The sequence below is a fragment of the Cuculus canorus genome, chromosome 17 (genome assembly GCF_017976375.1).
Source record: "Cuculus canorus isolate bCucCan1 chromosome 17, bCucCan1.pri, whole genome shotgun sequence".
NCBI classification, from domain to species: Eukaryota; Metazoa; Chordata; class Aves; order Cuculiformes; family Cuculidae; genus Cuculus; species Cuculus canorus.
Window position 1 is genome coordinate 287,207 of NC_071417.1, and position 27,231 is coordinate 314,437.

General features: G+C 47.2%; 2 protein-coding genes across 13 annotated transcripts in view; both read left to right on the top strand.

Annotated features, from left to right (window-relative positions):
- Nucleotides 1-4,687, top strand: part of LOC104054655 (septin-2) — a 36,072-nt gene extending 31,385 nt beyond the window's left edge. For 6 of the 7 annotated variants that reach the window (XM_054082375.1, XM_054082382.1, XM_054082381.1 and 3 more), the window contains one exon: nucleotides 4,611-4,687. The gene's annotated coding sequence lies outside the window, so the exon portion shown is untranslated. The remainder of the gene's footprint in view (nucleotides 1-4,610) is intronic. The other variant, XM_054082378.1, reaches the window with a different exon arrangement.
- The window catches only part of SEPTIN5 (septin 5), a 50,886-nt gene continuing 25,097 nt past the window's right edge, over nucleotides 1,443-27,231 (top strand). Inside the window, exon 1 of one of the 6 annotated variants that reach the window (XM_054082370.1) lies at nucleotides 1,443-4,566. In XM_054082370.1, coding sequence (XP_053938345.1) covers nucleotides 4,504-4,566 — 63 coding nt within the window. In that variant the 5' untranslated portion in view covers nucleotides 1,443-4,503. Of the gene's footprint in view, nucleotides 4,567-8,562; nucleotides 8,797-9,194; nucleotides 9,408-13,219; nucleotides 13,313-19,459; nucleotides 19,514-27,231 lie in introns of those variants that run through there. The other 5 variants (XM_054082373.1, XM_054082374.1, XM_054082366.1 and 2 more) reach the window with 5 other exon arrangements.

Below are 27,231 nucleotides of genomic sequence, written 5' to 3' on the forward strand. Positions count from 1 at the left end.
GAATTTTCAGATATTTTGCTTTTTAAAATGCAAAACACTACTGTAAAATGTAGGAGCTTGTTTCTTCTTATAAATGACCGTTCAAAAGAAGGATTGGAGAGGAAGGCGATGGAGGTGTGGAATAAATTACCAAAAACTAGAAGACATTTGGTTTTATTTGGATACTCCAATACAAAAAGCTTTGAAAAAAAGCCTGAAGTAATTCCAACAGCATATTTTCTAGTTTCTGAACTTGTCCATCTCAGAAGAGCCACTCTTGTGAGAACCTGGAATTCTTTTTTGAAATGAAATGTCTATTAGGGCGTCCCTTCCCCTTCTGTTTCTGGAAGTGTAGCTCTTTGCAGTCTGTTTTCCTCTTACTATTCTTACAATCTGGATTGTCTGTCTTCCACTCGGCTTCAAGATCATGCTGGGACAAATCAGCAGCAGAAACCAGGCTATGAAAAACAAATATAGCCAGCTGGAAATGTAGCTATGGCTAAGGAAATGTGTTCAGAAAAAAAAATAAGCATCTTGTACTTAAAATATCTGTAGGATGTTGAAAATTCTTTTTGTATAGCTCATGATTCCCACAAGTATTTTAAAGCCTCTTGAGCTCACTAGCACCATTCTGATTCTTGATAAGAGCAGTTCTAAAGGAACCAGTTCTTTCTACTGATGAATTGACATCATTTAAGGGAACAACAGAAGCATTGTCATGGCAACCAGCCTTTTAAAATGATGCTGCTGAATGCTGAATTGATCTGATGAGAATTGTTGTTTGAGGAAGTAAAGATCATGTTGTAGTTTTTGGCAGCTGAAATTGAGAGCCTAGAAAATGTGAACCTTGGACAAATTTGTAGTGTTTGGAACAGCTGCCTGGCACTGCCAGGGGATGTTTTTCTGGCTAGAAACTAGACTAGGAGAGCACTATTGTTCTGCAGCTCTTTTCAGCTCTTCTAATAGTGGAGTTGGTCAGCAAACCCTGCACTGATGGGCTAGCACAAGGTTTTGTTTCCCTTAGAGAGCAGACTTCTAAGAGAAATTGTCAATTTTTCTGTGCTACTGTACAACTGAAGTGCTGAACTTGTGTGGCTCCATAGGACCTTGAAGGTAACTGGTATAGAAGGATCTTTGCAGAGTCCCCTGGAGCCACCTTGTAGCTGGTGCCCACCTGCTCTTGTGTATAATGTGCAGAGAGCTAGGCAGGCTTCAGATGGCAGAGTCATGTTGTGGCTCTTGATGGTTGACATATAGAACAAGAACGCTTTCATTTGAGTTTGTTCATCTAAAAATAGTATCTTGTATCTCCCTGTGAGTCATAACTGCTCTCAGTTAGTGGAATGGTCGTGTTCCTGGGCTGTAAGCAGAACATAATAAAGGATAATGTTGTACTTGGATTGTGATCTTGGGTGTTCTGCAGCATCCCTGTCTGTGGCCTTTGACAGAAAATAAGTTGTGCAGCTCTTCCCTGTGGGAAAAAAACACTTTGTTAAAATTGCAGTCTTCAAAGCCTATACAGAAAAATGTTAGTAATATGATACATAAGTCTGAAGTATCACTCAGGTCTGTAAAGCCCCTGTGCCCAAGTATCACCTGTCTTTTGGCTCTTAAAGAATCTTGCCTGGATTTTTATCTGTTTGCATTTTCTGTATGCAAAACTTTCAGGAGTTTGTGGGGACCTATTTTCATAAGAAAAACTCACTCCTAGAAATAGTAGTGTGTAGTTTCTAACACACTATGGGATTTAGACATCGTGAAAAGCACTTTCTCATTGAGACCATTTTCCAGAACTGCAGTGCTTATGGGGGAGAGGACAGCAAAATGGTCTTTCACACCCCGGAACCAAAACCTTCTCTACTTTGCAGATTTAAAAGCTTTCCGAGGAATGACACAATGTTTGCAAAACACTAAATGAAAAAAGATTGAAACACCTAAGAGGAAATTTTTCTGATATTTTCATAGAGTTGCACAAATGGTGTCTCTGTAAATTTTGTCAGTAAATGGGTTAATGTAAACCAGTTCAGGTTTTGCCGAGTGATACCAGAGAACATAAAGCAGAAAGAATAGAAAATTCCTACTGGGCTACTGCAGAAATCCTGTTTTTGGGGAATGTTAAGAGTGAATGGGAATATATTTATTTGCTTTTTGCTAATGTTGATGACTTGGGGAGGATGAAGCCCACAGCGCAGTGGCTGCAGTGGCATTCTCAGTTCTTGTGAATACGTGCATTGGCACCTTGTGCGCTGCCTCCAGTTCCACATCTTCCTGTGTCTGACACACCGATGCATCCAATACAGCTGTGGGATGCAGGGGCTGAGGGGAGGGGCTTGCTGCCAGCTTTCCTCGGGCTTTGGCAGCCCTAAGGGGTGCAGCACACAGATCTACCGGGTTCATGCCAAAGCCTGATGTTGTATCACAGAGGACCTGTAAATGCTTCAGGCCATCTCTTGCTAAATAAACATTTCTTACAGCTCTGGTGCTTGGAGCCTGGTATGTGTATGTGACTCATAGGATATTAACCCTATTAGCATGTTAAATTAACTGATAAACATCAGAAAGCAGTTCAAACGCCAGTTTTGTAATTTATTGTATACTTGGCTATTGAGGTTTACTGTGGGGAAGTACAGGGTGTTACTAAGGGCTAGGAAAAGGAAAGGGAACAAACTTGCAGCAGCAAAGTCAACAGAGGATGACTGAAATATCAGAAATCTAAAATACTAGGGTGTGAGTGGCAAAATGAGTCAAAACTAGTGAACAACGGGGCATTAGTGTCATCCAATACTTTTATTCTTTTGGGAAACACACCATTTCTCAAAACTCATGCTACTGATTGAATGCTCCAAGGGCTGTAGCTACAATGCAAAATGGGTTCTATTTGAAGAAAAAGAATCAAGGTCGGTGAGAAAATGTAACTGATCATAACCAAATGTCTTTTACTAGGAATTCAAAAGGTTAAATGGAGAGATTGCCCTGCATGGTAGTAGTGTTCTTGTGAACAGCTGAGGGGTGGCAAACTCAGTCCTTCCCAAGACTTTTGAAACTCTTACAGATTTAGAAGTCTGAGATGTGTGGCCGTGCACGTCAGGGTCCAAGTATGTATAGTGCTAATCATGCTCCTCACCTAGCAAGTCTTGTTTTAATGGCGTACTGAAGAAATGTCATCTTTCGTAAATAACGGTATGAATCCACATTGCAGAAGGACGTGTTTATTAAAGCTTGATATTGGTGAAAGGAGTAAGGTTAGTCTAATAAAACCGAGATTACATTTGTTAAGAACACTATCAACCTAAGGTGTTGTACGATGTTGTGTCGTAAGGAGATGAGGAAAAAAAGAACAGTGAAACGATTCCACACTGAAAGTGTGCAAACATCCTTTCCCAAGTATGTTCTATGAGCATATAAAATGGGTGTTGTGTTGCTGATGCTGGTAACACTGGTGCACATCTGGGCTTATAACCCCAGCCGTCATGTTTATTGGGAATTCCAGTCTTTTTGTACATGCACAGTTTGCTCATGAGATGTCTTCTGTCTCAGAGTAGAGTTTGGCAGGCCGTGACAGAAATTAGTTTCTCTTTAATATTCAAAGCAGCAGTGCAGCACAACAGGCCAGTTTTGAATTTGAATATTGAGTTTGAGTAGTGATTTATGGGCTCTGGCTTTAAAGCCTTAATGCTGACTTGCTTGTTCTGGTGGTTACAGGAAGTGATGGTCTCCTTAAAATGTTGAGGAATTGTATATTGAACAGAATTCCCACTGAGAGAATGGCAAAAAGCAAAGGACCTTTTTCTCAGCTTTCTTTGCTCCTTATCCCAGCTGTAGACAGCAAGCGCGGTCTGGATGGGTGTTGCACTTCTGCAAGTGAGTTGGCACAACAATGTTTGCTAGGATATTGCTTTTTCCCATCTAGATGGATGCTTAGGTAATGCTATTTTTTCCTGTTGGAAATGAGAATTTGTGGTGTCTCTTGACTTCCAAATCTGACACAGCTTGTTAAGCAGAGCCTGGTTTTCAAGGAGAGCTGGAATTCTCCTTTCTTTGTAGCAGCCTTTTCAATCAGCAGGTAGCTATGGAGACATCCAAACCCAAATTGGTACATTACAGACCAGTATCTGTTCTTTCAGCAATATGAATACTGCTGTGTGAATGCTTGAAAAAATATATTTGCTTCCTTGTTTGACCTAAGCAGTGTCATGGGAGTTGCTTGTGCGTGACATCAAACTTGCTGCTTGCTTTTAGCCCTGTTTAGATAAGTGGTTTTCGTTTTCCTCGCCAGATATAACCTTCATATAGCAGGCTGGCTGCGGTTGGTTTCTTGTGTGCATTACCACTGAGATGAGCTGTTACACAGTCCTTGTAGTCTTGCAGATGGAGAGGGGTGTGGGTGCTCAGAAAGTATGTAACTAAAAATAGATTTTCATGTATGTGCTCTTATTAGACATCTGTGGTAAACACTTGGGGCCAAATGGCATCTGGCTCAGCTGATGGAGTTCTAACGCTGGTCCCTGTGACACAGTAACTGGAATGTCCTGTGCCCTGGATTATGTTTCTTTGCTGGAGCTGCCCCAGACACTGGCGGTGCTGGAGGTTTGTCCTTTCTAATGCTCTTTGTTTTCCCCTTTTGTCCGCAGCAGTATACAGTTCTCTAAGTGGATGGGTGCTCTGTTTTCTTTGACCGAATGGTAATGTTCAAATGCAAAAGCTGGATGCCACAGATCAAGACCTGCATTGAAACAAAGTCTGAAGATCGTGTTGTGAACCGGCGTGTTTTATATATTCAATGTTAATCAAGTATATTGTATCTTTTTTGATTCTTTTGGTAACAGTCTTCATATTTCTAAATGTGGTTTTATTATCCTTCCTCTACCCTTTCTTACCAAAACTGATGGAGTATGCTGTTTGGAGTAGTCGTCATGGTGGGTTTAAGGAGTTAATTGTGTATCTGCTAGGTTATTCTGAACAGGTTAGTCATTAATACTAAAAGATTTTGTGCCCTGTTTACAGTAAACGTATGTGTGCTTGCACAGTATCATAATTTTCACTTGCCATTTTAAGTCATTGTGTATCAGATAATTTTTTCCTAACACTGTCTGTGCTTTGGTTACTTTTGAAGCTTATCTCTGGTGCTTTATATTTGTGTGATGTATGAGGAAAGGTACAAAACACTGATGATTCACCAGTGATGCAGAGAAGCTGACTTTTCTAAATCATTGTGCCTTACTGTACCGTGACCACTACACATGCCAACAACTTCTGTGGATGCTTCTGAAGATTCATCTTCAGGTCTCAAGTACTGATGGCAACAATTTCTGTCACAGGCATTTTGATCTGTCAGCTGAGCAATGGCATGTACTGAACTTTTTATATACCATAACATTAATTTTCATTGAAGTTTTGTAATAAATTGTCTGAATGTGTAAAATGTTGAATTTTGGGGTGGTTTTTGTTATTTTTTAGATTTGGGGTTTTTCAAGCCAATCTGAAATGTGATAATGGTGACACACATAGTGTGTATTTAAAGGAATTATTATATTCACCCTGGGGAAGGAAGGCATATTCTAGAATTTGTCTGCACTCAAATGGCTTTGATTTAATTTCATAACAGCTTTAAAACTGTTTTATCTGGAAATTAGGTAGCAAGACTTTACATCCACTTTTTCCCCAAAGTTCATTGGCACCTCCTGACATCTTTGAGGTCGGAAAATGCCTTGGAAAATCTGATCACACACCTTAGTTTATACGTTCATAAATATTGCTGTTTCCTTGATGTCATTACAGAGTGGATAGCTCTCTCCTGCATGCTTTTGTAGTCTTGTGGATGTTATATATGCATAAGCATAAATTATTTTGTAAATACAGTATTGAGAGACTTTGCCTTCTGTACAGAATTGGTTTCTCGCATAACGATTAGCCCTGATGTTGCTGTCTAGCAATGAGTGTTTAATCAGGGTAGAATTAACAAATGGTTTACATCACAGGGATGGATATTTGGCTATTTTGGAACTTTGGAAGTTGAACTGCCTAACATGGATGTTACATTGTTATCTCAGCGGCTGCTAGAATGTGGTTGAAAGAGGAAATGGAGTGAAAGATCTTGGTCAGTCTCTTTAGGTTTTATGAAGGTTTGAATTGTAAGCTTGTCTGTCAAGAGCGCCAGGGTGGGAGATTTAACAGCAAACATTTTCTCATGGTTTGTGTGCAATTATGTGCAACTTAACTTGTTTTTCTTCCAGAATTTTGCATCATATTTTGCAACCTTCTTGAAATGATATGCTGTCCGTTTCTGCTTGTGAAATTCAGGACAGCCACACCCCTCCTGGGAAGCCAAGACTTTCCTTACACACCTTAGTTACCTGCTGGATTAGGTCTCTGAACAAAGGTAACATGAAAGGTTTGTCTTTCAAAGCAAACCAAAACAATGGGGAAGCAGGCTTTCAAAAGTATCTAGTCTTTAATTTTATTAAAAACAGAGCTTTTATGTCCCGTCTTTTCAAAGCAAGGCACCTCCTGTCACTGTCACAGTTCTTCTGTGTGAAGGTTTGGTGAACAGATTTTCACTAGCTGGTGCTGGTTATTGATCAAAAGGCTCTGCCTCCTTCCAGCTTGTGAATTCCAGCTGGAGAGATTGGGCTCAAAACCTGAGATCTACTTGAATAGTAATCCAAGAAGAGCTTGCAGTACTGCTGATGCCATACCTAGTGCATTCCTTCCAAGGCAGGCTTAATTTTTATGCCTTCTGCCATCTCTTTGATATTGTCTGATGTTGCTCTTTAGTTACATTTGAACTTGGTTTTGTTAAAATATTTCATAGCTTAATGGGGAAACATAGATTTGTTAAGCCAAGTCTTTGCTACTCTGAAGATCTCTCGATTGAGTGCCCTGGCTAGAGCAGAATTTCTAACCTTGCATTCCCACTCCTGTTGCTGTTGGCACTGCCAGGGCCATGGAAGACAGGTCCCTTTCTCAGAATTCAACTCCAGCTGTCTCCAGGCTGACACTTCCCCACATAGAGACAAATGCCCACATGTAACTCTTTTAATAACTGTTCAGCAGGATCAAGGAGCAGTTGACTGCAGTCCTTTCAGTCTTCATTAGATTTAAAGCACTGGCAGACTAAAAAACAACTCCTGAAAGGCTGGTTGGCTTGTAGGTGCCTATAATTGTGGTGTAGTCTCTCTAATGGTCTGTGGCTCTCTAGCGTTTAAAAACAAGCAAATACATTGACAATTACTTGATTTATTTTTTTCCTAATGCTTTGGATCAATGGCTAAAAGTGAATTTGGGATGAGCTAATGGTGTTTTAAACGGTAGGTGCCCGGGATTGCTCTGGTCTTGGAAGTGACTCCTTGTATTGATATGAGAGATGTTTTGAATGAAAAGGTGGGAGAAATGGCAAGATAAATGCTGTGATGACTACAAGGATTTGAAAAGTCTCTACTGTGGCATTGTGTCTGCCTCGTTTCAAGGCAGGGGAGTGTCTTTACACTTGTGCAGCCGTCACTGTGCCATCTTATCCTGCCTTGTATCCAGAACAGTATTAAGTCAGATTATTTACGTGTCCTGGAAATGTGGCAGGAGAAAAGTCTTCCCTGGAGCTGTTGGCAGTTGGAAAAGGATTGAGGTGTCCTGAGGCTGCACATTCCCTGCTCTTCTGCTGTTGAGTTCAGGTTCCTGTGAGCTGTTCTTAAATCATGCACTACCTCTGCTTTTAGAGTGTTTAAAATCATTTGAGTTCTCTCCTTAAAATGTTGTATGGACAGCTTTTACCTAAAATTACTTTCCTATCACCTCTTTAAAATGTTTTAATGGAAACAGAGTGCACAGTGCGGTTGCAGTATGATTCAGGCCTTCCTACTGCATTTGGAGATGCTAAATCTGGAAAGACATTTCCTATTTATTCCATTTGTGTTGTTTTATTCAATGGAGTATTCCTCCTCCATGTCCCTGCGGGAGAGCAGGGACCGTTGGAGCCATCAGATCGGTGTTCATATGTGCAGTTCTGTGTGGGCGTGGGGTAATTGTTGCTGGCATCGCCCTGGCCTGGGTTATCGGTGCTGCTTGGGCAAAGGGGGTGGAGGACAGGTCCCCTCCTGGGCTGGGGGCGCTGCTCAGGTGTGGGGGTGGTTTCCCGCTGTCCCTCCCGTGCCACTGTCCCCGTGCAGGGTATGGGTTCCCACCTGCGCCGCGGTCCCTGAGACAGGGTGCGCGTCCCCTCTGTCCACTTGCGGGGTACGGGTCCCCCGATGCCGCTGTCCCCGGGTGGGCTGCGTGTCTCCTTGTGCCGCTGTCCGCTTGCGGGCTGCGGGGTCCCTTCGTGCCGCTCTCCCCCGGGCGGGGGGGAGGGGAGCGGATCTCCCCGTGTCACTGTCCCCGGAGGGGGGTGCGGGTTCCCCTGTCCCCAGGATGGGGTGCGGGTCCCCTCGTGCCGCTGTCCCCGCGCGGGGTGCGGGTTCCCGCTGTCCTCGGTGCGGGTCCCTGTGCGGAGTACGGGTCCCCCTGACCCCGTGTCGCGGGGCGGGGCGGGCTCGGGGCGGGCCGCGCTGCCAGGATTGGCGGCCCCGGCCCTGCGGGGGCGGCCCTCGCCGCGCACCCCGCACACCCCACACCGCATTCCCCTCGCCCGCCCGGCGCTGCTGCGGCTGCGGGGAGGCACCATGAGCACGGGGCTGCGCTACAAGAGCAGCAAGCTCGTCAACCCAGGTGAGGCGGCGGGGACGCGCGGCTGCCCCGCTCCGCCCCGCAGCCTCACGCCTCACTCTCTCTTCTTTTCTCTCCCTGCTGCCCGCCCCGGTCCCGCGCCCCGCAGAGGAGAAGCAGGTGGGTGGCGCCGGGGGAGGGAGTCGGCCGGTAAACGGGCGGCCCGCATCCTTCCTCTCCCCGGGGCTGGGGTGCTGCCGGTGCCTTTGGGCACGCCGGGGGGTGGTGGTGGTGGTGTGGGCTGGCAGAGCCCAGTGAGCCCCACATCTGGAATATCTGCTTTGCCAGGACAATAGTGCTTGGAGACCCCCCCTGGAGCCGTGGGAAAAGAGGGGTGGTGCGATCGGGTTACATCGGCAGGTTTTCTTTGTTCGCCGTTTGGTGTTTGGGATGTGTTGGGTGTTTTGACAGGGAGAGGAATCCTTCGCGGAGCTGGAGCAGCTGAGGATATTGGGCGAGTCCCTTGTGTTCCTTAGCACCCGTCATCGGGATGCAGGCAACGCCTACTGTGCATGGAAGTGCTTTTCTGGCTCACTAAGGTGGTGATGAAGGTGATGGTTAATGCAGCCACCGGTCCCTGCGGGAAGAAGCTCACCCATTCCCAGCCTGGATTGCACTTGCCTTTGGGTGCAGCCTTTCTCTGGTTGGGGTTCCAATTCCTTATGCAGCAAACGCCTTGCCTGCCCAGACACTGGTACTGCACCACCTTCCTGGAACTCAGCAAAGCAAAGGTGTGTTGCAGTGGGCAGATGCTACAGGAGAAGGTGTTGCCCCGTAAAACGCAGGCTTGGGCGCTGTGGAAAGGCAGACTATTGTGAGCTGCTGATTGCAGTGATGAGAGAGACAAAGCGTATCCTGGGGTAACAGGATAATGTGATGCGTACTAAGCTACTTACAGTTTTGCTAGCATTTTGTAGTTATTTATGAGTATTGCTGTTAATTCTTTTTTTTTTTTTTTCATTTCTGGAGGGAAACAATCCAGTATGTGATCTGAAGTTGTTGGAAATTAGGTGTAAGCTGTGAACCGGACAGGGGCTTTGTGCCCCCTTCTCATCCCCTAAATGTGCTGTTCTTTATTCAATTTGGTTTTAAATAAAGAAGGAGGCATGTGTAAGGCTCCTTTCTGCCCTGCCCCAGGGGAAGAAGTGGTAGAGATCCGAGCAGTCTGTTGTAGATGTTACCATAATTCCTGAAGGCCTGTGTCACACTGCCTAGGCAGGAGTGGGCTGGAGCCTCTGTCCCAAGAGCTTGTGTCCGCCGGAAGGCATCATGTGCTGCTGGGGCAAAGGAGGGCTGTCCCAAATGTGTATCTCTGTCTGTGTGTGTGTGTGTGCGCGCATAGGGAAATCAAGCTGTGAACACAAAGCAGTGTGTTAAAGTGAACATATAAAAACACAGCTGATCCTTTAGCGTCCTTTGAGAGCAGGAATTTTCTTTCTGTGCTGCTTTGTTCCAATCCACTCACATCAGGCAGCAGGTAACAGTTTAAAAGGTTTACTAAAACTGCGATTCTTACATGAACTAATTCTTAAAAAGTCATGATAAAAGCTATTTTTTATAAACAGTTGGAAAATGAAGTGTGCTTCTGAGAGGGCAGTACAATAGACCACCTGTAAGTATGGTAGCCTTCAGTGAAACTTTAATAATATCGATGACTTATTGAGTCTGAAAAATTGAACGATGTGGTGTCTAAGAATGTATCTTCATCTTTCCTTGTAGTGTAGTCATGGCTTGTCTGGGTCCACGGGACTCTGATTTGCAGGTTGGGCTCCTGATTGCTAGCATTTATGGAGAAAAAATAACGATGGATTCTCTAACTCTCTGATTTCCAAAGAATGGCCTCCTACTTCATGTACTTGGCACTGAACTCGCATGCCACCAAAGTCAGTGGAGGTTTGGTACTGGTCTCCATGGACAGAGCAGCCTGCTTTCCAAGGAAAGAATTGTGGTTTAAGACCCTGGACTGGGAGGAACCAGGTTCTGGTCTGAAGCTCTACAGCAGGTTGCTTGGTGAGACCAAGCTCCCCATTCTCATTAGATCCCAGTTCAGCACCTCTTAGAAGGATGGCATCTCTCCTTGCAATTGCTGTACTGCTGGAGCGCTAAGCGGGATTCTCGTGGAGAGGCAGGGTAGGTAGCTGAAGTGATGACTAACATTGCATGTGCAGAAGAGTGGGCCCCGTGTGAGGGAAACCTAATAATTTGTCAAAAGAGTATTGACTTGAGAACCAAACAGGGCAAGAGTAGCAGATGGATGCTGCCAGACCCCGAGGTGTTTCTGTGGGAGGAGGTGCAAGTGAAACCTCCCAAACGCCTCATTCAGCAGGAGCCTCCTGGCATGCTCCCACAGAATATGCCTCCTAGTTTGTGTTGCTGGCATGCATGTGTTTGGGGTGTTGCCTTGCAGTGTCTCTGAAGATGGCTCCTACTCACTCAGGTCCATGTCTTTAAAGTTTTTTGAAGTCATTGTTTCTTTGTAAATCAGAAGGATGGGAACCTCTCCTTCCTAAATTGATCTCTACCCACCCCATCAACTTGCAAAATTGCTTGGGTGTGGGAGCAGAGACTATCTGGTGGATCCAGTTCTTTCAGTGGGTTTGAAATTACAGGGCTGTGCCTTTGGCATTTGGCTTGGTCCTTTCTTCTGCTTCAGCATATTTTGAGGTGGTCTGCTTGTCAGAAAAATATATATGGTGGGGTAGAGCATATAGAGAAGATGCTGTGCAAAATGTAGTTTGGATGGGGAAATGGTGATTTGAGGCATTAAGAACTCCTGAATTTATTGCATTTGTGTCTCAGATTTCAAGAATCTGTGTTTTGTATCTTAAAAATCTATAGTCAAACTCCTTTGCATTCTTCTTAGAAAGAAAGAAGCAGAGAACAGTAGGTATTACAAGAGCAGACATGGTTTCCATCTAAAATGGCAACTGTGCCAACATAAAGCATCATGCCTTCAACCTTCCTCATTAGCCTTCAACCCTAACCTACCCTGCCAGAGGATGGTGGCTGATGGAAATCCCCCAATTCCCTGATAATACGTGCCTCCTGCTTTTCTCTGCTGTGCATATGAAGAGATAAGCCCAAGTGGACTGGAAAGAAATGTGTAACCCTCCGAAATGGCTCTGCTCTGCATAGTGCCGAGGTAGGTACCCAGGGTATTTCTGGATGCTGCCCTTGCACACCAATGGCCGCTCCAGTGCAAGCAGTGCTGATGGCAAAGAGCAGATTAAGAGGAAGGAGTGGAGATTCCTTTGTGTCTTGAGCTGGTTGAGGATGAACTTACTGTGACTCACTATTTCTGCACAGACACCTATGTGGTGACAATCTTTTAGCTGAGTTTCGTGAAATACGTGATAAGAACTATCACGTGAGTGACAGGTTCCCCTGTGCAATTGTGCAACAAAGACCAGGTCCTTACAGAATCTTCTCAAGGGCTTGGAGTATTCGTAGCCACGTTACATGTTCAAAGCGTTGCCATCTTTCATGTAACTATTTTCCTTAAATTAACAGTTCTTGTAATCTTATGATGAGGGGAAAGTTCTTTCCTATGCCTATGCCTGTGCAGAAAAGCATGGAAGCTGGAAGGCAAACAGGGTACCAGCGTTTCCTCAGAGCTAAACTAATTATGTTATAGTCGTGCTTCTTTGAGTCATGAGGAGTGGCAGTACAGATCTGTGTTCCTCTGCTGTCTGTCGTGTTCTGTATCAATTCAGACAGGGTGATTGTGGTGAGTTTTTTTTTTGCTAGGAGAAAGCAAAATTATGTTTGCAGCTGGCAAGTGGGATATTTCACCACAGCTGGATAATCTCTCACTGTGTCATAGATCACTTTGGGTGAGGCTGTTTCTCTTTGACTCCCTGTGTTAATGTTCCTTCCAACCTCTGTGTTTTCCAATCCTGGTCTTGCATCCTGGCTACCAAGATGCGCCTGCCAGAAAGGGAGTAGCAAATTAGTCACAGTCTGGAAGTAAATACTGGAAACACTCGGAAAGCAGCACATCTCTGCTTGTTTTTCTGATGTCCCAGTGTATCTTGGCCAGATGTAGCATAGGAGTGGAAGCTTTTATTTCTCTCTAAAAAGCCTTGTGTAGTTCGTTAATTTTTTTTGGCCCATTTCAAAAGACAGTGTTGGTCCCTTGCCCTCCAAACTGGGCAAGGGCTCAGTGCTCAGAACAGTGTGTCAGGAGGTGGGTGGGACTGCAGCAGGTCGAGAGGTTCAGCCCTGCCTGTCCTCCTGCTCTGCGTCTGTCTAAACAGTCCTACTGCGGGACAGACGGGCGGATCGGGGCTGGGGAGGGAAACCCATCCTGGGAACTTTGGTTCTGGGTAATTTTTTTCCCTTTCTTTGTCTGCTTGGCTTCTTGGAAAAGGGCTGTGAAAGGAGGGCAGCACATGGACTGCATGATGAAACAGAACTGCTGGAGAGCTGGGCACAGAATCTGCTGCCTGCTGCTGCTGGTGTCTCTCTAATCATTTATGTGCCAAATGGATAAAACAGTCGTTAGTGCAGGGCAGAGGAGAGGTCCAGCCCTCTCAGAGCAAGCAGCAATCTGCAGTTTATGAGAAGGAGAAGTGAACGTTTCCTGCACGGGGATTTTTGTCCCTTGATTTTCCACGAACTGCTCAGCTACTTGTATGTGAGTCCAAAATTCTCCTCCTCTTGTGTGAATTGCACAGGCCTGTTTTGGGCATGTTAGTCATATGTGTAAGTGCAACAGATGTTGTGGCCTGATTGTTGCTGATGCTAACGGGGTAGGAGCAACCTTTATTTAACTCCAGGAGATGCTTGTGACACTTGCTCAGCTACTGGGTTGCAGCCTGCTGGGGCATTAGAAAAGGCAGCTCACAACTGCAGGGCTGAAAATGCTGCTGCCATCTGAGTGAAGGAGAAACCCCATCTCTGGATGCCATATTCTAGGTGTCTCTTACAACTGCTTAATGCTCTCAAAAATGATACTGGCTTCACACTGATGCAACTCTTCATTTTATTGCTCTAGCAACAAATGTGGGGGGTTATGATAGTTCCTTGCAAATGTTGAGGAAAGGCAAGAAGGAAACAGCTGATGGAGGTCAGTGTCTTCTAGAGCCTGTGTTGCCCACCCTCAGTGTCAGTCCAAGTTGCTGTTTGTTCAATACCCAGTAAAATGGACGTTTTGGAAACCCAGGGGAGATTCCACCTTCAGACAGCTGGTTGCTTGCTGTGCCAGACCAGGTTGGCTCCCTGCTCTGTATCTTTAGAACTTTGCCAAATTTATTTTCACTGTTCAGTCCAAGGGCTTTTCCTGGCCATTTTAGGACCCCCACTGCCCACAGCAGTGGCTACTGTAGCTGTGCTGCAGCTCATCTGTGCTGAAACCAAGCCTGGAGAGCTCTGCAGAGTCTTTAATACTTCAGGCACTTCTTGCTGAGATACCTCTTGGCTAAGCCAAGAAGGTGCCTTTCCCATTGTTCCTCTTCCAGTTCTAGTGGCTTCTGTGTTACTTTTTTCCTGCATAGCAGTACGTAAACTGGAGGGCACTTTCTTTGCTCACCTGCACAGCTTTCTTGCCTGACCAACACTAAGCCTTCATCCCCTTCTTGCCCAAGGCAGAGATTTCCCTGAGACAGTGGAACCACACAAAATAATCCTCTAATACTCATGAAAGAACCATGTGGCATCTCTAATATATTGTGGGATTTAAGATTTTTGTGAAGCGTATGCAAGTTGTTTTATAGCATACTAGAATAATGGCTGGATTTGCCTGTGTGCGCGTGTGTGTTTGTCTGCAGTGTGGTTAGCCTGGAAGCACAGGAAAAAATGTTTGTCTGTTGTTGTGCATTTCTTTTTCTCACAGAGAGTAGTCCCTGGAGCTGTGAAGAGGTTTGCAGTTATCTTGTTCCCACAAGGGTTTTCAAGAACTGGATTTGTGTATGGTGCAACAGAAAAGCTGAGATCAGCTCCCACAACACATGCTCTTCATCAGTATCTGTGCTGTTCACTCACCACTGAGTATCCCAGAAGAGATAGGCAATGCCACCCATAGGGGCTGGGCTACAGAAAGATCCATTGCTTCTGTATCATGAAAGAGTCCTTTTTATTTTGAGGGCTGAGTAGGTTAATACACTTAATTCCTTCTTTCTTGTGTGTTTCCAGTGCATTAATTGAACTCTGTGGTGGCCTGCTAACATTCAGCTCTGGAATTCAGTGACTTCCCTTGGTCCACCACTCCCTGCCCCTACCCATGTGGCTGGTAGCCCCAGCAGCGTCACAGCAGCCACATGCTGGAGGTCGCTGGGAGAAGAGCACGCTGGAGGGCTGCAGAGACGGGCTTGGTGATGAACAAACCTTGGCCAAGTGTTGGCCAAGTGCTGAAAAGGAAGTGAAACCCTGCACAAGCATCTGAAGGGTGTGATGCCAAGAGGGGATGGAGAAGTCTAGTTTCTGGCTTTAGTACAACTCTCCACTCCTGAAGTCAAAAGAACAAAAAAAAAAAAGAAAAAAAGAAAAGGAGAAGTTAAGCTGAAATTCAGCTCTAGAAGAGGGATGTAGCATTGCTGTGCGGGGATGCATGAGATGGCAGAAAATTCTCTGGGGGCAGCTGTGCAGCCTTCACGTTCCGTCAGCCTGGTGCCCTGCCACGGCAGCGAGGGCTAAGGGAGGCTCAGGGCTAACACTCAGAAGTGTTGGAGGATCTCGGGCTGTGGGTCACGCTAACTCAGATCTCCAGGGCGTATGAGCTGGTGTAGTTTTAAGCCAGTCAGAAGTGGGAAACACGTAATAGAAGATAACTCCAGCTTTTCACTCCCTTCTTCATCTGGGTCTGATTCTGTGCCCAGGGGCAGAAGCTGGCAGCAGTAACAGCCAGTGCGAGGACCGCAGGGCTCACACTGAAGCTTGGATGATGGGGAGAGAGGAGCAGGGTGGTGGCTGACCTGCCCCTGTGTGCCACTGCCATGGCTGCACTGCGTGGCTGCCCAAAGCCAGCATGCAGGACAGCCGAGGTCCTTCACTTGCCAGCTTTGTTCAACTTGGCTCTTTGCTCTTCCTGGGAACTTTGGGAGTGCCCTGTTTGTTTTGAAGCTTGTTATCAAGAGTGTCTAGGGTGTGTGTATGGAACTGCGATGGCCCGTCTCTGCCTGACCCTGCCCGGGGCAGATCTCCCAGAATGATTCCTGGCAGGGGAGAACCAGGAGCTGGGAGAGCAGTCTGAGCAAATAAACCACAGGATCATGAGTGCTAGCTCCTGGAGACTGGCCATGCAGAGCGAGCCCAGCTCCCTGCCCTCCGGATATACTCAGTGCAGAAGCAAGGGAGGAGAAAGAAGATCCACTCAGTTAGTTTCTGGGAAAAGAGGCTCCAAGGGCTTAACATTTTCCTTCTGCTTTCTGTGAGGCAAAGCCCATGGTGATGCAGATGTGGTCTGGGCTTCGGTGACTGTGATTCATTTTCCCTCACAGACCCCTGGTGCTCGAAGCTGTGTGAACGCACAAGAGAGCACGGGCCAGGCCTTTTACTGCTCTAGTTTGTATTGCAATTATTTTTAAGATCACTTCCCAGGCAAGTCCCTTTGCTTTCAGCCTCTTGTAATCTCTCCTGGCTATTTCCTCAGTGTGGGAACTATTCTAATCCTGCTTGCTGCACTAAGCTCGTTCTTGCTGTGATACGTACACACATGAAGTCTCTTTAGATCCTGCAGTCTTACATGCACTTTTATTTCCAAATAACTTGCATACTACATTAATTATATATTCAGGTGAAATATGAGTCACAAAGGCATGTGTTGCCCTCCTGCCCTCCCTAAAGTCTCTCCTTGGCTGTGCTTTCTTTTTAGTTTAAAGCTCTCCTGAGTCTCTGCATTGGGCATTAAGCAATGTGAAGTCCTGGAAATGTAGATAAGCAGTATTGGCAATGCCCATCTGGACCGATGGTAGTTTCCTTCTGCCCAAAGCTTGCTGTAAAAAATGTCAGGGAGGTTTATGGCTTTTAGGCTCCTATAGAGTCTCAGAGGCTCCTGCTGCTCAGAGGAGCTGGTGCTAGCTGGGATCAGACAGTGATTGAAGAGGCATCACAGCCTTGGAAGCCAGTGTTTGCCCTGTTTTGTAGGCAGTGGGCTGAATCCAGGCAGCGGTGGGTAAACTCCAAGTGATGCAGCTGGCCTGCAGCAAAGCCTTGCTGCTGTGATTGTACAGTGCCAACATTGGCAAGAGTGTGTCATCAGCACAGCAAGAGAGCTGCTGCCTGAGATGATCTCTCATCTCCTAGTGGCTGTGCTCACAGTCCTGATTTGGTGTAGACAGTTCTGTGACACGGCCAGAGCAGTGTGCTGGAGCCCTGAGCTGGAGCACGCGGAAGGGAAACTGCTCATGTCTCCCTCCCAGGATTAAAACCTTTGCTGTTCATCTCCTTACTTTAAAGAACTCTCCTCCCCTTGAAAGGAGCCTTTGGCAGAGCATGTATTTATGAGGAAAGTGGATTTCAGAGGGGACAGTTATTGAGCAGGAGCTGGTGATTTTTCCAGGCAATTAATCCAGGCACATGCTTGGGTCCACCCTGCAGCTGAATGCTCTGGTTCTACGCTAGTCTGTGGGCAGACCTGGACTGGCACTTCAGAAGCTCAGACCAGGCCCACAGAGGTGAGCAGGAGGCGTGTTTACTGGTATGCTCCAGTACTATCACACTGATGGGCTTTGGATCCTCTGACCATCACTGTGCAGCCGGACTCTGTCCTCTTGGGCACTCGAAGAAGCCTCATCTTCCCTGCCCCACCTCGCTCAGCTTGCACTAGGTTCATGGCATTTGACTTCACAGCAATTTAAATAAACCAGAAGCAACTGGATGGAGCCCAGCATTCCACTTCCTCAGTGCCTGCTCTGTTTGGCCTACTGGGCCTCGAACAGAAAGGCTGCGTGCCATCTCCTAGCTGTGTGATGACATTATTTTCAGAAGCTCTCATTAATGTCAGTGAAAGCCTTTCTGTTTGAGGTGGGAGGGCTGGTCCTCAGCAGTTGCTCAGAGACTCTGGCCGGTGCCAGGCGTTTTGCTGCCTGGTTTGAATGGTCGATGTCATCTGAACATCTCTCTGCTCCTCTCGTGGTTCCACTGTCGCGGGCAGGTGCCAGTCAATAACAGAATTGTTCGCTTGGTAAACAAGTGATAGTGGTACTGGAGCTGTCCTTCATGTGGCAGCAGCACAGTGTGTGCATGGGGTTGCGAACAAGGGATATCATGGGGCTTGTTAGTCTGAAAGCTAAATGTTTCCTTTCTTATGTTTCCTTGCAAAGTGTGTGGATACTTGTTCAGGTGTGCATTTCCTGTGCTGCGCCTTGCTCTCAAGTCTGTTTGGTGCTGAAGTGTCTCCCTGTGAGGTAGAGCTTACAGCCCAGACGTGGACGTTTTGGAGGACTTGGAGCTCATCTATCATGACATTAATGACACTGGACATCCAGGAAATGTCTGGTGAGACCCCTGCTCTGGCCTCCTCAGACACCCTGCATATTGCCAAGGTGCAAGCTGATGTGGCTCCAGGGAATCTGTGTGTATTGGGTACCTGGAGCCTGTCCCCTAGGGGTTTAGGGCTGTCCCTTCATGCCAAATAACTTTTTCTTTCTTATTTTTAAAAAAGTAAAGTAATTGGGACATCCATCCACCTCTTGGCTGACATCCTGCAGTAACAGGCCCGCATGTGTTTTCTCCAGTGCAGGAAAGCAGGTCTGGTTTCATATTCATAAGGCAATGGTTTGTAAATGAGCCTGAAAAGAAAACAGATTTCCTCATCTATGGCAAAATTACATCAAGAAAGAGTCACGTCAAAATTTCTTAAAGCTGAACTGTGACTTCTACCTGATGTTGCTGATTTGATCATGTACAGGGGGAGCACTCTGTTCTGAGGTGTGCAGGTGAAGGGAGCATGTTCCTTTTGTCTACGGAAAGTCAGACTTCCTCCATCTTTTCCCTGCCCCTCATCACTGGAGGTTAGAAATCCTCACCTTACAGATTTTTCTTTCCTTCTTATCCCTCTGAGGCTACTGCAAACCACATCAGGCGCAGAACTGTGTCCCTGGGTGCAGCTGGTGCAGTTTGGGCCTGTTGGTAAGGGGCAGTGGGCTGAGATCCCACAGCCAAACATGACTAGAGAATAAAGCCCAAGAGATCGCTGGTGAGTCAGAGCCCATGCTGGGTGCCTGAGAAAATCCCTCCCCATTAGGCATGTGGCATTGCTTTGGGGATTTGCTTGGAGATGGTTAGCCTTGGATTCTTAAAAAATATAAAGGTTTGACTTCGTGCTGTGCTGCAGATCCTAACTGCTGCTCACACGTACCTGATTTTGCACCATGTTATTAAAGGCTGGGAATGACACGTTGCTCTTGGCCTGCTGTGGCTGTCACTTTAGCTGCCATTGCATGGGGCTGCTGGCCCACCATTCACCTCCTGACTGAGCTGAGTATTCCTCATCCTGCCCCGCTCCCCTGTCTTAGCTATGGGACCATTTCCATTTTCTTTGGGTTGCCTTGTAGGGAAGCACCATCTAGCAAATGTAATTTTTCTACTTGGTTGCTTCCAATTTCCCTTTACCACTGGGTACTGCTGCGCCCTGTGTGCCCAACAACCACAGCGTTTACAGTCAAATGACTTCCTGTCTTGTCTAATATCTTCTTTAGTCCAGCTTCATTTCTTAGACTTCCAGAAATCCACTGTAATCATTTCAAAGGTGACATTTTCACGAACTCTGCTCCTCTAGTGCCTGCGATGTTAACATCTCCCATCTTCTATCTCGTCCACTTCACCATTCTTGTTATTTTCGAGTAGAGCCTATAAAGAAATGGATGAAATCAGCAATACCACTGAAAAATCCGCAAGGGTGAGTAGCTGACAATTATCTGTTCCTTCAGATCAATACTGTATTAATGAGTCGGTATTAACAGTTTTGCTACAGGGCAAGTAGTGATTATATTGATGAATCTTGTTGGATAAACTTTATAGTGGAAATCAAGACTGAAATAGCAGCAAGACCAGTGTCACAGCAGTGTTATCTGCAAAGCACAGATGTTATCTAGAGCCCAATTTGTTCAGTGTGGCTGGGTAGTGTCCCTGGTGCAGTGACATTAGTTACTCAGCTTGGGGCACTCACCTTTTGTGTTTACTTTCTCGCTCAGTTTTTCAGGGGAGAAGTTGTTATTATAAAGTGGAAGGGTTTTTAGGAGAGGTGGGGCAGTATGATTTAGAATGTGTCCCCTTTAATGAACCTCTGCAAGGTTTAGGGCTTTGATCTGTCTGCTGCAGCCTGGCTGTGTGCTAAGGTTTGTTCCTAAGGCTGTGGTATTTGATGAGGAGAGAGGAGAAATGGCACACCCAAACCTGGCAGAAAATATCACCCCCAGGACAATACCAGTATACCAGGTCTGCCCTGGTCAAACTGAGTTGCCTGTTCTGGCTGCATTAGTTTATACTGAATTATTTGCAGGTGAAATTTGCCAAAATAGCAGAGTTGGATTGTAAAGCCCATGCCTTTTTGGGAAGATCAAATGTTCTTATGTATAGTGCTGAGCCCAGCGGGGCCTCATGGCGCCATGACAGAGTTATTGGGTGCTTGCACAGTGATGGTGTCTGTGAAGCCCCATCCTGTGCCACAGCCCTGTGGTGTAGTGTTGTGCCAGCCCAGAACTGTGGGTTCTCCCTGCCCTTAATTACACGATCCTGTTCACAGTGCCTCTCAGATTGTCAGCATATTTTGGATCAACCAAGAAGCTGACATGTTCCTCTGGACTGGGTTGGTGGTGTGGAGATGAAAGACAACAGGGTGAAACATCAGCTTTTCCACAAAGGCCATTGTACAATATAGTTATTTTAAAAGCAAATTTTTAGGGAGTTTGCAATAATACAAACCAAGGGCCAGCTTTCTTTAAATACAGAGGAAAGTAGCCAAGTCCTTTGAAACTGAGAGGAGCTAGGCAGCTCCTATATTTTAATAAATTCGGCTGTGGCGAGCAGCTTTCCCACTGTTCTCCCCACCATCACTGCAGCTGATGTCGGTCACTGTGTCGCATGAGCTCCTGCCATCTGCCCCGAGCAGGCTGCGTCAGAGGAATTTGCACACCTGGTGCCAGGCTTACAGTTGCCTTTCATGTGCTGTGGTCCATGGATTAGGTCCAGGAAAGGGGTTGGTGAAGGAAAATAACTGGGAAAATGCTGTGGGAGGTAGGTTCCAGCCTGCTCTCAATGGCCCTTTCATCTTTGTCTCCAAAAAATCGGTAAGAACCATGGGTCTGTGAAAATAGCTTTGAAAGGATCATGGCGGTGCTCAGGAGTGGCAGACCCACCTAATATTTTGGTTTCTTGTTGAAACTGAAACTCTTAGAATGTTGCTTCTTTTTTAGGGACTTGCCTTGGAAGAGATGCTCCTTTGTAGATTAGTGTTCTTAACGTCTCATCCCACCTTGTTTGAGAACTGTCCTCTTTATCATTCTCCAAACCCTTCCTTAAAGCCCTTCTGTGTGTACTTGGCAGCAGCTAGTTGTGGGTAGTCACTGTTTATCACACTAGTGGTGCTGCTTTCCAACTGATCTGTGTACCTGTTGGTTTCCTTGTACGCTTCCGATTGTGAGCCCTCTGGGGCTAGGCTTTTTTTGTGCTCTGGTTCAGCACCTTGCATGTGGGGATGTGCTCCCTGGGAGTGTGGAGCTGTTTGCAATCCACTCCCAGGATGATGACAAATCTGGGGCTGAAGAGCAGCCAGGCAGTGCTTTGCCCTGAGGCTGGATGCTTCTGCAGCCCCTGTGCCTTTCTCTGCTTCACCTAGGCTTGTCACGGCAAGAAAGTGTCATGCAGGCTTTGCTATTGCAGATTTCTCCGTACCTTTTGCCGTGTTGATGATTGCAGTGTTGATAACCCCTCCTGTTCCCTGCTCTTTCTGGATGTGCCGATAACAGCAAGGGTGTCAGGGCAAAGAATCTCAGGGCGGTGCAGCTAAGCTGCTGTTTGCTGTAGCAAGAAAATCTGTATTGACTGGGCTCCCTGCACTTTAGGAGTGATTGCTTTCATCTTTAAAATCCAACTCTAAGGCTCTTGTGTAAACAACGAAAGAGGATCTGCTCCCAGGGGAACAGTTTATATAGTTAAATCTAAGTATTACTGGAAAAGGATAATACACCCTTTGTCATCTCTAACTCCACCAGGGCACTGGTGTCCTTATGTCTGTGCAATTCCTTTGCCTAGAGGAATCCTGGTTTGCCTGTGAAGAGTTTTATTGATTTAGGTTACTTTCTGTTGCTCTTAATATACTAATGATTTCACATCATCTCTTCCATATCTGCAGAGCTTTCCAGAATATTCAACAGGCCCTCAGCAGATCTATCCAGCCTATAGGTCTGGAAAAGACAGGCTGTGGTTTTGTATGTTTACCTGTATCGTATCTGTGAGTTCCTCAAATACAGTACTGTCTGATTCTTTTTAAGCTTCCCTGAGTGAAGCCTTTGCTTTCGGTCTGAATGGCTTTTACTTGTATATTAAGCAATTTAAGAATAAAAACAACTAAAAAAAAAAAAAGCAAAGTACATGAAAACTCTGGGGGAGTTAGTGCACATCTGCTCTTGCAGGATTATTCAAGTAGAGTTGTTTGCAGACAAAATGGCTCTGTGTTTGTGCACAGGAGCATCTGAGTACTGGAAAAGTGTGAGGATTACAGCAAGCTGGAGTCTTCTATAAGCGATGTTGGTGGATTTTTTTGAGACACAGACGTGGCTCAGAGCTCGCCAGGGTGTCTGGGTGCAGGGTAAAGAGTACAACCCTTCCTGAATGCCTTCTAACCTGCGATCCTTGGGGGCTTGGTGGACATTGCTGGCCCAGATAGGTCAGGTGTGGGTGTTCACAGTAAAGTTCTCCCCACTGCTGTTTTATGGATGGCAGAACTGAAGTCCAGAACAAAGCACCTCTGTCTGCAGGCCATGGCTTTTAGGGATGCACCTACTTTGATGAAGGAGTGGCTCCACACTTTGTGAGTCAGTCATACCACAATTGCAGCTTCCCAAATGTGTTTGAGCCTCAGGAATCCACTTAGCCCAAATGTTCAACTTCAGACCTGTCCGTTCTCTGCAGTGCTTGGTGTTTCTCAGGGTGGTGGGGTGTGAAGCCCGCACTGTTCGGCTCATAGCTGCCAGAGTTCTCCTGTTAGGAGCTGGTGGGCACTGCCCTGTGGTATCACAGAATCACAGAATCACAAGGTTGGAAAGGACCCATTGGATCATCGAGTCCAACCATTCCTAACACTCCCTAAACCATGTCCCTCAGCACTTCATCCACCCGTTCCTTAAACACCTCCAGGGAAGGCGACTCGACCACCTCCCTGGGCAGCCTGTTCCAGTACCCAATGACTCTTACTGTGAAGAATTTTTTTCTGATATCCAACCTGAACCTCCCCTGGCGGAGCTTCAGGCCATTCCCTCTTGTCCTGTCCTCTGTCACTTGGGAGAAGAGGCCAGCTCCCTCCTCTCCACAACCTCCTTTCAGGTAGTTGTAGAGAGTAATAAGGTCTCCCCTCAGCCTCCTCTTCTCCAGGCTAAACAACCCCAGCTCTCTCAGCCGCTCCTCGTAAGACTTGTTCTCCAGCCCCCTCACCAGCTTTGTTGCTCTTCTACCTTCTTGGTAGGGCTGGGGCTCCTCATTTCCCCAACAAGGCAGCCTGTCTCTTGGATGTTTACTTCCACACCAAGTTCTCACTATTTGGATGACTACTGCTGGTGTCTTACCAAGTTATAGGTGTGAAGCTGGCACAGGTAGAAAGAAGCTGGTGGGAATGCAGCCAGGTAGAACAGTCTGCTGCTTCCTCTACTGAAATATGTCTATCCCGTGATGTATTTATCCTTAGTCCGTGCTGATGAGGACCCACCTGTACAGCCCAGGTCTGTGCCTGGTGCCAGGATTTAAGAGAGGTTTCTTTTTCAGCTGTCCACTGCATCTAGAAGGGCTGAAACCCACAAGGAAGAAAGCTCTTGCTTTTGTTGTGGTTCTTGGCTGGTTGGTGAGCAGGGCTGGCCTCTGTAAAGAGGCTGGCCAGCAAAGTGCTCTCTGGGAGAAGCTGTCAGGCTTCTCCCGCTGTTCAGCTCCAGGGCTGTTGTGTGAACCAGAGTCTCTAGCATGGGACTGGCAGCGCACGTGGTCCTGAGTTCCAATCTTCCATCTGCTTGAAGAAAGTCCTAGAAATATGTGGCGTGTGATCCATAGCTGTGCACATGAGCATGCTCTGCCCTTGCTTCTTTACCTGTTGCATTTGCAATAGCTCCCATTAGCCCAAGGTGCTGAGAAGGTCTCATGGTATCATACCTAGCATTGCTTCAGCCAGTCACTGCTGTGGCACGCGTAAGACCAAGGCCACGTGCGTGGTCTGCAGCTGGACTGGGTCCACCCAGCTTGTGGATGACAGCAGCTCTGTTTGCTGGCACAATAGCTGCATCCAATGGCTACTGTTGCAATGAGACTGGGAATTCTGAAAGAGCCCCACAAAACCTCAGTACCTTCCTGTGTAGAGCAAAATCTGAGCTAAGAGGAGAAAAAACCATGACCGTGTAGAAGGGAACTGTGTGATGACATTGTGTCTTGGCCATTAATTCTTGAGGCATTGTTGGGTACTGTGGTCAGTCTAGTGCTTCCAAAAATGAGATGCCAATTCATCTGTGGTCGCTGTGTTTTTAAAAGGGTGCCACTAAACTATCAGTCTGGTTTCTCATGGCCAAGTGTGGCCATTGCAAGGCTCTTTTCCTTAGGACTCCCCTGTGCTGGTGAACTCAATTTCCATCCTCCTTGCTCAGTCCTTAGGTGTTGGGTTAAGAACCACCCCGTCCAGGTGGGAGAATGCAGCTGCCGGCTTGGGCAATAGGGCCACCTGGACAGGGGAGAGTGGGGCTTTGCTGGAGAGGCTGCAGAGTTGTGATGTTGGTGCTCAGTGCTGCACAGATAGGATCAGTTGCCAGTACAAATTGTTTCCAACACCACGTGCATGGGGAGAAAGAGTTGAGCTGCTGCAGCGCAAACATTTGAAAACCAACTGTTGGAGCTGGGCACGAGGTGGAATGGTGTGGCTGAGCTGGTTTTACAGCACCAAGCTGTAATTTCTTCCCACTGCTTTGCTTGGGTTTGATTTGGGAAGCTGGGGTTTGAGCACAGTCCCATGCAACTTGTGTGATGCCCTCCTATTAACTCAAAGCAGTTGCTGCCAGGTTTGTTCTTGCAGGGGAAGGAGGGAGGGTGGAGGGTTTGCATGGCAGCTGATGAGAATGTGGAGATTAGTGGAGTGTTGAGTTCTTCATGGGTAGCAGGTTCTGATGATTTGGGTTTCCCTCCCCGCCCATCCCACTCTTTTTTAATTTGTGGCACAGTGTTAAGAGCAGCTTGAGAGCGGAAGTGATTTCAGACTGCAGGTGACCTCACCTGTCTTCCACTCTGAGGTGGAGCAGCATTTGGAGCATCACTTCGAGCTGTGGCCACAGCTTACGCTGCTCTTTGAATTACACAGGCAAGGGTCTGAGGCTCCAGGGAGAGCCCTGTGCTTTCTACTCAGCAAAGCGTGCTTGGCATGGATAGGGTAGAATCTCGCCTTGAGGCCTGCTGCCATGCCCTGAATGTAGGTATTGGTAAGACCCAGCCCCAGCCCTGTAAGGTCCTGGCATCTCGCCCCAATTACCAGGATTTAAGGCTGCTTGGTGATGCCTGAGCTGTTATGCTGCTCTCACCAGTGGTTGTGACCAGTGGTCTGTGGGAAGGGTTGGGCTGTAGCACCTTTTGTGCTGGTGGAGGGACCAGCCCCGCGGAGGAGCAGCACCCACATTGGGAACCAGCCCTGTGTGCCTGTGTGAGGAAGAGCTGTATGGGGGTGCTGGGCTATGGCATGGTGCTCCCCAGGCCCACAGCTGAGGGGCAGTGCCCTGCTACCAGGCAGAATGGCTGTGCCAGCGGAGTGGGAAGACAGAGCAGAGTCCAAAACACATGGCTGGACAAGAGGCCTGTCCTGCAGGGTGCCGAGCTGTGCCTGGTGGAATGACGTGCTCAGTGTGAACGTGTGTTGGTGCAGGAAGGTGCTGAAGGTACATGCATGGTTGGAAGCGTCCCTGATGGGATCTTTATATCCAAAGGCCTTCTGAATCAGTGTGAAATTGGATCAGAGCCCTCCTGGAGACTTTACTTTCTAGGAATGGAGGTGTTGGTGTGAACACTGAGGATCTGGAACATGGGGTGGGAGCCAGCTGACGTGTCAGCTCCAGGTCCCAGGCAGTGGTGGGGAGCTTGGGAAACCACAGGCAGACACTGCTTGCAGAAGCTAACAGAAATTTCTCCTTCCTGGTATGGCAAAGGGCCCTTCTTCCTCCTGCCTTCTTGTCTGCTGCTCTGATACAGCCAAGATTTTCTCTAGCTGTTGGAGCCTGGAGCCCTTGGGCTCTGATGGTGTCCAGCAAGCCCAGTTCTATTCTGGCTGCTGGAGGTGGTCTGCCAGGCACAGCTCTGGACTTCATGAATGACTGTGTGCTCCACTAAGGCCAGCTTCGAAGTGCCGTCTCGCAAGCTGTGTGAGGGAGTCCAGCCACTTCCCCTTCAGCCTAGTTGTCTTCTGGCTCGAGCTCAAGCTGAAGAGATGCTGGGCTGTGGCAGGCTGTGGGTGGAGAAATAAAAGCAATCTTTGCTCATGTCCCTGTGGCTGCAGAGGAAACTTCCCGTAGCTGGGTAGGCAGTATTGGAGGGGGATAAGTTCATTGGAGGAATTTGCTTTTCTCTTGGCCTCATTCCAGGTGGTATCAAAACTCTTGTTTGGAGATAAAACCCCTCTCACCACTGCTAAATAGCAGGAGTTTAACCATTCATGGAATCTAGCAAAAGACTTCTCCCAGCCCTCCTGCCCCTCTTCCCTGTTGCATTGGGAACAGGGACTGGAAAGAGATCCCATCGTGACTGTGTACAGTTAGGACAAGAGCTTACAGTCCCATTTGCCTCCATCCTGCCTCAGAATTGCTTCCCTGCCTGCATGAGATGAAACAATCTGAAAGTACATGGACAAGCAGGGATTTTGCACAAAAATGTCCTTGTTTTCCCCTCTGTTCAGCATCCCACAGAGGTACCCATAACACTGGAGTGTGGTCACAGGTGACTGTGGCTGGCTGGGTGACAGAGAAGCTCTGCCATGTCTGTGAGAAGGGGTTTGGGCCAGCAGAGCACGAGGGGATGCTTGTGCTGCTGTCAGTGGTGAAGGAGACGCAGTGCCGGTGCTGGCTGCTTGGCAGGGCTCAGAACCTTGGCAGTCCCCTGCTATCTGTGGCCTCCAGTGTGTGAGACCCACCAGCATCCCAGAAAGAGGCCATTGAGCTCTGCCTGTTGCCAGAGTCGGGGGCACAATAAAGATGATGTGTCCAGGCAATAGCCTGGAATGGGCTCGTGTGTCAGAAACAAATAAACCTTTGTACCAGGCACTGCCTTCAGCGGGAGGTTTGTCAGCTCTGGAGCTGGGATGCTAACACAGGGCTCTGTGCCCAGCCCTGCTGCATGGCTTAGGCCTCCCCATAGGGCTAAGGGGCTAACCAGCAGCCTGGCTAACCAGCA